This window comes from Strix aluco, chromosome 21 (genome assembly GCF_031877795.1).
Source record: "Strix aluco isolate bStrAlu1 chromosome 21, bStrAlu1.hap1, whole genome shotgun sequence".
Classification (NCBI taxonomy): Eukaryota; Metazoa; Chordata; class Aves; order Strigiformes; family Strigidae; genus Strix; species Strix aluco.
Genome location: NC_133951.1, coordinates 10,809,631 through 10,820,142, shown reverse-complemented (window position 1 = coordinate 10,820,142; position 10,512 = coordinate 10,809,631). Strand labels below are relative to the sequence as shown.

Here is a 10,512-nt window from a genome sequence, read left to right as displayed (position 1 = left end):
ATACCAATTATGACTAAGAACAATAGCAGCAAGTAAACATCAGTGACAGTGTTAGCTCTAACAGTCTACAGATGTAATTTTTAAATATAATGCAAATGCACATACTGCTTTAATAAACACAAAAGAGCTTTTGTGTATATAAGCACATGCATATCAGTACTATCAAAATTAATACTAGAACATGGATTTCAGTTCGATAGATATGCAGCTCTAAAGGTGTGTGGATTTGCTTTGCTCAAAGTAAGAAAACAAGAAAATCAATTCTGTTTACCTTAAAGGGGTGGAACACAAAAATGAGGAAGTTGATCTCAAAGAGGAAATCAAAAGGAGTTACTTGCAGACTAAATGCGTGCAAGCGAAACAGAGGTTTTTGTTTAGTCTTTTCAATTCTTTAAAATGTTAGCAAGGTTAAACAGCACAGTAACAGGAACCAGTAAGTTATATACAAACAAAAAAATAAAAATAAACTGTTAAGCTAAATATAATGGGCAAGAATAAGAAAAGATCAGACATTTTCACAGCCTTTGAAAAAACCTTTTTCAGACTCATCAGAAGCAGGAAGCCTATAGGGTCAGTAGGTATAGAGTGTTAAAAGGGGTATTTGGGGAGAAAAATATTTAATACACTATATTAAATCAGTAACTCCTACTGAAAAAAATGGGGAGGATCCCCTATCAGAAATTTGCAGGGGATATTTGCAGGCAATTTGCAGGATTAAGAAACCTAGTCAAATTGAAGTGCTACTGAAAGAACAAAACAATAAAAAAGTGAGTGATGGAGGTGGTATTCCAAATTGCTGAGCGGGAACAGCTGTGGCTATTCACAAACAAATAAAAGCCTAATTTAGGTGTTAGTTTGAGGAAGAGATCATGGAAACGTCTAGTAGTATTCTTTGAAAAACCTTGCTCCGTTCTTAGCAACAATCAAAAAAAAAGGACAAAGATTAGGAAACAATACATAACAAATCAAAAGCGTCTTTGTGCCTTCATTATGTAAATCTGTATGGGGCTCAAATCCTGAATCCTTGTTAATAAAGAGAAAATGGCAAGGATAATCAGAAGTGTGGATTTGCTTTTAAAGGAGAGGATTAGATAGACTGTAGCTTTGGTTTACAAAGGAGGTGACTTAGAAGATATTAATGTCCACAAAGGGTATAAATAAATAGAAATTTATTACTCACCATTTCTAATAACTCATTCGTGCCCCTTGTTCTTAGCAGGCAATGTGTTGAAAATGAAAGGAAATGTTTTTCAGGTAGTGTATGATTAAACTGTGAAAGACATTGTCATGGTGTCTTAAGAGCTAAGAGTATAAATAGAACAAAAATGTGAAGAAATGGCCATAAAATACAGTTATTTTTGTCTCAGAAAAGCCTTAAAGCATGGATTGCTAGAAGGTGGGAGGATATAAACAGAGAGTGTTATTACAGCACTTCTTCCTTATGTTGTTTTCATTTGCATTCACCACTGCTTGAAACAGGTGGTCTGGCAATATGGTTGATTGCATTTATGCTTCAAGCTTCACCTTTTCTTTTGTGTGCTTTAAGCCTCGGGTAGCAAGACATTCAAGTTATTCCTCAGGCTAGCAAAGCAGGGCAGATAAGCAACACAGTATCCGCTTCAGCTATTTGATGTTCATGATACATGCACTTTCTAAACAGCCCCGTCCTTTAGTGCACTGGTGCACTTCTTGTGACCTTTGAATTGCTTTACTAGTCCTGGTGTGGAATTTGGAAAGATAAAAATAGTAACTGTTTCCAATCACATGTATTTAATATTTATAAAGGGCAATGGGTAGCAGTCTAAAAGCACTGCTCAAAGTAGCATTTAATAATCTATCTGCTATTACGATTGTGTCCAACCTGTTGTGAGGATCTGTGTACCTGACTCGAGTCTCTCGAAGATCGCGGGAGGTGCGTGGCTGCACCTACCCTTCCTTCAGGTATCAGTTACTAGTTAAAACGTGGCAACTCCGCTTAAGCCTGGGTTTCACCTGTTAGATCACTTGCAGGAGGCTTTCCACAAACAGTTTATGTGACTGTATCTGTGAGGCTTTGAGCTCAGGGAACGCCACTGCGGGCAGCTGGGGTCCCTCTGCTCCACCAGCTGCCCTCCGGCCCCAGCCAGGACTGAAGCACGCCGCCTCACCGAGGCTCCTGCGCCACAGCTGGGAGCCAAACGGCTCTCTGGGCCAGCCGGGAGGCCGAAAGGCATCAAGCTGCAGTGACCAAGGGCTGGGAGGGGGGAAATCCCCGCTGCCGTCAGGCCAAGACCCATCGGCGGCGCGCAAAGGCCTCAGCCAAGGGCCGAAGCAGCGCCCCCAGGCCGCGGCTGCCGGCGGCTCTGCGCAGGCGCGGCCGCTCGCGCCCTCCTCACGGGGGGGGGGAGCGGCGCTCCGGGTGGGGCGCTGCGGACCGTGACGTCAGCGGAGGCCACGCCCCAAGGAGGGGGGGAACTTCCGGCCGCCAGCGCAGAAGCCGGTCAGTCGGCCGGGCCGTGGCCACGCCCCCACGGGAGGGGGCGGGGAGGGGGCTGCTGGGTCGTTACATAACAGAGGGGCGGGCTCTGCGCTGGCGTCACCAGCCGGTTCCCAGCAGCCCCCGCGGCCCCCTTATATAACCGGCATCCGGGCGGAGGGGCGCTCTACATTCAGTGGCCCCCACCGACGGCGTCGTATCCTGTCCTCTCCTTCGACACCCACTTTAAGTGACCGGGATCGTCTCGCCCACCGCCACCATCACCATGCCCGGGTATTCCAGCGACAGGGATAGAGGGTGAGTCCGGGGGCCCGGCCGGCGCTAGCCGCCGCCAGCGTCCGGACTCTTAGACTGACTGCGGGGTGCTGGTGGTTGTTTTTTTAGCCGTTTAAAATGGCGGCGAGTCGTGGGGGTTGGGCCCTGGAGCCCTTCTCCGCAGCACTTGCCGTCTCGAGGTCTCCGGAGCTTCGCGCGGGGAGGCCGGGGAAGGGGAAATGCTTTAAGGAGCCCTTAAGGGCGGCAGCTGTGCGTGGGTGGCGGTGTGATCCGCGAAGGGGCTCGGTCCGTCCGCCTCAGCGCTGCCCCCGCTTGTGTGTGACGGCTTATGAGGGACGCGGGTGGGTGGGTGTTTTTTTTTTTTTTTGCGGGGAAAATGGATTCGCCCCCCTGCTCTCCGGGGACGTACCCCCGGGTGCGGATGGCCCACGCAGAGCTCGATTCTCCCTTCTCCCCCCGTCACTGGGGGTGGGCCGGGGAGCGCGGGCTGGCTGGAGGTTTGTGGGTCAGTGGGTTGGCCGGGCGTTTCGTCGGTGCCGAAGCCTTGGGGAGCTCTCGGTAGGGCGGTTCCCTTTTCCTCCCTTCCCCCTCACAAGGGACGGTGGCTCTAGCTGCTGCTGGCAGAAGCCGGCCGGCTCCCGCTTTGTGTTGTGTAAGCGGATGTTAATGGCCGGCCCCGCCATGCGGTGACTGAGGGGAAATCAAAATGCCGGCTGCTGCTGCTGCCTTTGTTCCTCCTCCTCCTCCCCCCGCCCAGCTCAGACTCTAAAATGGCAGCGGCTGGAAAATGTGGCGTAGACAGAAATGAGAGACAAAGGAAACAGCGCTGGCAGGAAGCAGCGGCCACTCAGCCAGGTCCCCTCTGGGAGCGCTGTGTTGTGCTGGGAAGGATCGCTCCCAGCGCCTGCCCGGCCAAAATTGGGGAGCAATCGGGGCGGGGGAGAGAGCCCCACGCTCGGATCCAGTTTAGCGGTCCTCAGTGCAGGGCTTAGCGTGGCTTCGAGCTGCGCCTCAGGGCTGCCGGGCCAGGCTTTCGAGATGAGCCTTTTCTGAACGGAGTGAGCGAACCTAAAATACTAACGTAAAAATGCATGGCCTCGTAAAACATCGTTATTGAGAGAAGTCTCTCTTTTGGGATACAAGAAAACGGTTTATGGGAAAGTTGCCCCAAGGTTTTGTAACTGCCTCAGCTCACTTTTTGCAGGCTGACACACAGTGGGAGTGTCACTTGGGTGGGAAACCATTTTGATCATGAGGTAGTACAAAGGTTTTAATGTCCTTCGCCTATGTGGTAACTTGTTAATAGGCCTTTCAATTTCATTTTAAGGAAACCGCAGAGATATGTGTTACCTCAGCCTCTGAATATGAATTGTAACTAGGCAGATTGTGGCATCTGCAACTTCAGTATGTTTTTTTAAGTTTTGGTATCCTGCAGGTGGGGTTTATAAATCTGAATTGTAAAGTTACAGGATGGACCACAAATATAGCAGTTAAGTTGTATAAGAGCAGCACCAAAATGTCTTTCTTAGATTAAGGTATGATCTTCTTCTCTAGGTTTGGAGCCCCACGTTTTGGAGGAAGTAGAGGTGGACCCCTCTCTGGGAAGAAATTTGGAAACCCTGGGGAGAAACTTACAAAAAAGAAATGGAATTTAGATGAGCTGCCCAAATTTGAGAAGAACTTCTATCAAGAACATCCTGATGTAGTTAGACGTACTGTGGTATGTACCCTGTCTAACTCATGCAAAAGTAAACAAAAAGTGCAAACATGCTGAGGGTCATGGGGCCCAACAAGCATGGATGGGGTAACTTAAAAGAGAACTTTGGTATCAAAGCTTATTTCAAAAAATTTTTTTTTTTGTCTTGCAGCAAGAAGTTGAACAGTACAGATCAAGCAAAGAAGTCACAGTTAGGGGCCATAACTGTCCAAAACCAATTATAAACTTCTATGAAGCTAACTTTCCTGGTAAGTGAAGACTAGCATACTGGTTATTCTTCTAGACTTGATTAAAAAAAAAGTCCTAATAAGTTTCACTTTTCTCTTCAAGCAAATGTTATGGAAGTAATTCAGAGGCAGAACTTCACTGAACCAACTGCTATTCAGGCACAAGGTTGGCCTGTTGCATTGAGTGGATTGGATATGGTTGGAGTGGCACAGACTGGATCAGGGAAAACACTGTCTGTAAGTGTTGGTTGTAGCCTGGAATACTGCTGGATTTCAGCAGTGAAAGTATGGCCTGGCTTAGTGCAGGCTGAACACTTCTGGGAAGAGACTAATGAGACTTTTTTTTCTTCCAAACAGTACTTGTTGCCTGCTATTGTGCATATAAATCATCAGCCATTCCTGGAGCGAGGAGATGGACCTATTGTGAGTATTCCTAAATGAAAGGGAATCTTAATTTCTAGAGAATGGGATATTTTTTTTTACAGTCCAGTTTTCCACAATCATAAGGGTGTGTTAGCTGTATTGTGTTTCTATGTATGATTAAAGTGGTTCCATGTTTTGTTAGGATCCCAGGAACATTCTATACGCTCTGATTGGATCGTCCTTAAAATTGTACAGAACAGGGCTAGATGTCCTGTTTTGGAAGTTGCAGTCCCCTGGAAGCTAGTGACTTTCAGGTATCTTACCACACAGCATAGATCAGTGTTTGGTAATTGAGATGTTAGGTAATTTAGTTTGCTAGTTTGGGCTACTTAAATCTACTTTAGTCATCTGGCACTGAAGGAATATATGACAACCTTTCCATTTAAAATGGGTGTCAGACTAGAAGCTTCAAATAGGTATGCAACTGGTATTGAAAGGTGGGCATCTTATTTCTAGTGTCTTGTGCTGGCACCAACTCGTGAACTGGCTCAACAAGTGCAGCAGGTAGCTGCTGAATATAGCAGAGCGTGCCGTTTGAAGTCTACATGTATTTATGGAGGTGCTCCAAAGGGACCACAAATCCGTGACTTAGAAAGAGGTACGGATAAGCCTTGATTTGATGCATCTCTCTCTGAGGCAATGTGAAAACTATTTCAGCTGACTTTAGTCCTTGATTTTTAGGTGTGGAAATCTGCATTGCTACACCTGGAAGACTTATAGACTTCTTAGAAGCTGGAAAGACCAATCTCAGGAGGTGTACTTACCTTGTCCTTGATGAAGCTGACAGGATGCTTGACATGGGATTTGAACCTCAGATCAGAAAAATTGTGGATCAGATAAGAGTGAGTATGAATGGTTCACTTGCAGAAACAAAATGCCACTGTGGTCCTTAAAGCAAGGGCAGTGCAATTGGCTTTCTCAGGCTTGCCTGGGTAGAATTTTTTTTGGTTGGGTATTTGATTTGACTGTAGATTGATCTTGTACTGACCCTAGTCTCCTTCTCCAGCCTGACAGGCAGACTCTGATGTGGAGTGCCACATGGCCAAAGGAAGTAAGGCAGCTGGCTGAAGACTTCCTGAAAGAATATGTACACATCAACATTGGTGCATTAGAACTAAGCGCAAATCACAACATTCTCCAGATTGTGGATGTGTGTCATGATGTAGAGAAAGATGACAAGTAAGTAGTCAGTGGGGGCAAAGCACTTAATATGCTTGATGGGTTTTTGACACCAGTCTGAGATGACTAAAAGTATAAAAAAATCAGGCTGTTTAAACTTCAGCAGTACAAATCAATCCCAGCTCTAACCATCATCTCTTCATAATAGGCTTATTCGTTTGATGGAAGAAATAATGAGTGAGAAGGAAAATAAAACAATTGTCTTTGTGGAAACCAAAAGACGGTGTGATGATCTTACCAGGAAAATGAGGAGAGATGGGTGAGTAATAGCTGAAACTTCAGTGAGCTGCCCCAGTAGTCTGAGCATGCTCTTGATTCTTCATGAGTGGCCACTTAAAAAAACCTTTCAAATACACTGATACCAGGTGTCAGGTAAAATGCTAAAATTAACTCTAGAAGCTATTTGGAATTTGCCAGTAGCCCTGTCTTTGGCTAATGAACCTACTCAGGGAATGGTCTGAGGTCATCTGTATTTTTCAGGTGGCCAGCAATGGGTATTCATGGTGATAAAAGTCAGCAGGAGAGGGACTGGGTTCTAAATGGTGAGTATTTTGGCAATTTCTACAAGCATATGTTCTGTTACTTAATGAACAAACTAACAGCAAGTTGCTTGTGTTACAGAATTCAAACACGGAAAAGCACCAATCCTGATTGCTACAGATGTTGCATCCAGAGGTCTAGGTTAGTACAACTCGTAATGCCAGTTGCCCAAAGCTATTTAAAGAAAGTCTATTGCTTTCTTTAACCTCTGCATTTTTCTAAGTTTTCTTCACATAAAGGTGCAGTCTTTGTGGCAAGGCCTAGGCATGACAATCGGAGGACTCGAGGGGGATGGAGGACTAGTGGAAGTGATCGGCTGGCTGCTTCCAGTCAAATAGAGAGGTGAAAGCTGAGAGCATTGTGTGCCAGTAATCTTCAAAAGGCAAAGATCATCCTTTAAACTACTACCCCATAAACTGTTCTCTCATGAAATAAGCAGTTTCATTCACAGTTCACTTTGCCCTGGTATTTCTCTTCTCTCCATGCTTTGCATGATTTGCCATGGTGCAGTACTGTTAGTTTTGTGCATACTGTCTGCTGTGATCTGTGGGTCTTTGAATTTCAGTGAGTTTGCTGAAATGTTGAAGAAAATAATTACAAACTGCAATGTTCAATGAAATTTTTTTCAACCATGAAATGGAGAGAGCAGCTTTAAAATGTACTAAGCCTTGTACAAATTGGTGAGTACTGGCACATGAAATCTGAGAAAAAGTCCACCTCTCACTTTAGCAAGTGGGGCAGGAAAGCAATGGCTTTTCAATGCCTTTGAAAGTCGAAGTTCCTCCACCTATACATAGTCGTCATGTCGAGACCTGCCAGAGAGAGACACATTCTCAAGTGAACCCTGGCTTCTTGGAAGCGCTTGCCTAGACGAGACACAGTGCATAAAAACAACTTGGTGACTTTGGGGGGACAGGTATGTTTTTCTTGCAGCTGCGGTTCAAAGGTCTTGGCAAGACGAGCAGTGTGGCCCCTTTTTTTTGAGCTTCTAATGAGTGTGTATGTGAAGGACCTTGTATGTTTTTACTCTAAGGTCCTCAAATGAGCACATGAAGAGGCTGCTGTGAGCTTTAGTGGCCCTACTGCAAGAAGCATTCAGATGTCACTTGATGATTTGTAAAGGGGACTCTTGAGTTGGGAATGACAAGCAAATGCATACTCCTTTATGGTAAGGTTTTGGATCACAGGGTGGGTGATGAGACGGGAACAGACGGAGTGTGCATAACTTTCTCTTCCACAATACTCATGCAGAAATGGATGATTCTAACACTGTTCTTTGCAGCCATTATTCCCTTTAAAGTACTATTGTCTAATGTTTATCTTCGATTTGGCTGTTGTGGTGTGCAAAACTTTGTACCTTGCTTTTTGCCACACTGCAACACTTTACAGATGTGGAAGATGTGAAATTTGTCATCAATTATGACTACCCTAACTCCTCAGAGGACTATATCCACCGAATTGGACGAACTGCCCGCAGTACCAAAACAGGCACAGCATACACATTCTTTACTCCTAACAATATTAAGCAAGTAAATGACCTCATCTCTGTGCTTCGGGAGGCTAATCAAGCCATCAACCCCAAATTGCTTCAGTTGATTGAAGACAGAGGTTCAGGTAAGGACTGTTCTCAACCACAGTGCATAGCTTTCCTCTCGGAACAAAATGGAAACTCAAATTCCACCTCCAGCCTCTCTCCAAAATGGATGTGGAAGGTGGTTTAGCTACCAGTTATGGTGACCTGAAAAGGTATTTATTATAACAGCAATAACAAAAACCCCACCCCTTCCCCTGAACGTTCCCCGCTCGTGCTGTGGCGCACCTATGGTTCGTGCTGGCCAAAGATGCACTTCTATCTGCTCTGAAATAAAACACTTCAGGGCTCGTTTTTGTGGCCTTCTCTCATATGGCTAAGAAAGATGGATGTAAGTGTCCTTTTGGCAAGATGAAAGTGACTTTTTGTGTCAATGCCACCACTTGTGTTACAGGGGAGAGCATGTGACTCCTCATAGGTTAGACAGCTTTATCAAAATAGTCTTCATCTATACTGGAGTCCAGTTACAACTGGAAAGCTTTTACAGTAGGTTTGCATTGCTGGAACAGAGGGAAAGATTTTTCTCTTACTAGCTGAACTCATTTGGTGCTATGTAAAATACAGCCTTTTTGACATACATATAACTATGTCTTGTCTTTTTTAATAGGTCGTTCCCGAGGTGATCGACGTGACAGATATTCTGCGGGCAAAAGGGGTGGATTTAGTAGTTTTAGAGAGAGGGAGAACTTTGAGAGAAACTATGGTGCACTAGGAAAGAGAGACTTTGGAGCAAAAACTCAGAATGGGGCCTACAGTGCCCAAAGTTTCAGTAATGGAACTCCTTTTGGAAATGGCTTTGCAGCTGCAGGCATGCAGGCTGGCTTCAGGGCTGGTAACCCTGCGGGGGCTTACCAGAACGGCTATGATCAGCAGTACGGGAGTAACATTGCAAATATGCACAATGGCATGAACCAACAGCAGTATGCATATCCTGCCACTGGTGCTGCTCCTATGATAGGTTACCCAATGCCGACAAGTTATTCTCAATAACTTAGTGTATTTAAATGTCTCAGTTTTTCATAATTGCTCTTTATATTGTGTGTTATCAAAACAGGATAGTTATTTAAGAAATGGGAAATGCAGAAATGACTGCAGTGCAGCAGTAATTATGGTGCACTTTTTCGCTATTTAAGTTGAATATTTCTCTACATTCCTGAAACAATTTTTAGTTTTTTGTACTAGAAAATGCAGACAGTGTTTTCAAAGTAAATGTACAGTGATTTGAAATACAGTAACAGAAGGCAGTGCATGGCCTTCCAATAAAGATATTTGAAGACCGAATTTTCTTTCAGATGGCAATTTTCTCAACATGTGCACAACTTTACATTGATGGAATGTCAAATGTTTTTATATTAAATTCTAGAAAGGTTTCTCAACTGTGTCTGATTAAACATTTAAGCTTATACGAAAACCAGCCTTGCCTTGATTGGGCTAGATTGCTTAGCATGGCAGGCTCTGCTTTGATGGGGAAGAAAACTAAAGCTGGCTTCTAAGTACCTGTTGGAAACAGTACTCTTCCGTGTCTCCCTAGTGTAGGGCCAGTTTTTGGGAAAGATCCACTAGGAGTAATGGTGTAGCTGGAAGTCTTGCAAACCAGAACTCTGCAGTGGTGTTGCTACAAGTGTAGGAAGCTTTTGCAGCACCATAACTGTTGTCTTCACAGGAGCATATGTGCAGACTAGGCTCGAGTGCAATGTATCTACAGCTGTCAGGCCTTGTGAGTTAGCATGCAGGCTTACTATGAGCTTCAGAGAAACGGGAAGATCTTAGTATTAAAACTTCAAATTATACTTAAACCGGTATTGAGCAGTGATTTCTTTATGGCAGTGGCGGGGGGGGGAGGTGGGCTGTTGATCCATGAACACACTTCATGGATTTCTTTTTTCAAGACTTGTAGTATGTGTAAATGACTTGCTAATCTCAAAGCACTGCCCATGCTGAGTGAAGAAAGAATAATACTTGATCCTGGGGTTAAAGTACTTAATGCTTTCAAGTACGGTGTATTAAAATTCCAGTGAATACTTTCAGTTCCTTCCTCTCATTTATCAGTAACAATGGTTAGTTTAAAGTTTAACAATGCTTG

At 44.6% G+C, this 10,512-nt stretch overlaps 1 protein-coding gene across 2 annotated transcripts; it reads left to right on the top strand.

Moving 5' to 3' along the window:
- The first annotated feature begins 2,598 nt into the window (after nucleotides 1-2,598).
- On the top strand, nucleotides 2,599-10,225 carry DDX5 (DEAD-box helicase 5). 2 transcript variants are annotated; one of them, XM_074847805.1, is made up of 13 exons: nucleotides 2,599-2,749; nucleotides 4,307-4,472; nucleotides 4,621-4,717; nucleotides 4,800-4,933; nucleotides 5,054-5,119; nucleotides 5,576-5,717; nucleotides 5,801-5,961; nucleotides 6,126-6,298; nucleotides 6,447-6,557; nucleotides 6,779-6,840; nucleotides 6,920-6,979; nucleotides 8,228-8,452; nucleotides 9,037-10,225. In XM_074847805.1, exons 1-13 carry the CDS (start codon nucleotides 2,742-2,744, stop codon nucleotides 9,417-9,419), a joined length of 1,788 nt encoding a protein of 595 aa, XP_074703906.1. In that variant the 5' UTR covers nucleotides 2,599-2,741; the 3' UTR covers nucleotides 9,420-10,225. The 2 variants fall into 2 exon arrangements, with proteins under 2 accessions (XP_074703906.1, XP_074703905.1); XM_074847804.1 differs by having other exon boundaries at nucleotides 2,617-2,773.
- Nucleotides 10,226-10,512: the final 287 nt, after the last annotated feature.

Coding starts and splice junctions, on each gene's coding strand:
- DDX5 (XM_074847804.1), top strand. CDS start 2,742: ATGCCCGGGTATTCCAGCGACAGGGATAGAGG. Junction 6,841..6,919: donor GAGGGACTGGGTTCTAAATG/GTGAGTATTTTG, acceptor CTTGTGTTACAG/AATTCAAACACGGAAAAGCA. Junction 8,453..9,036: donor GATTGAAGACAGAGGTTCAG/GTAAGGACTGTT, acceptor CTTTTTTAATAG/GTCGTTCCCGAGGTGATCGA.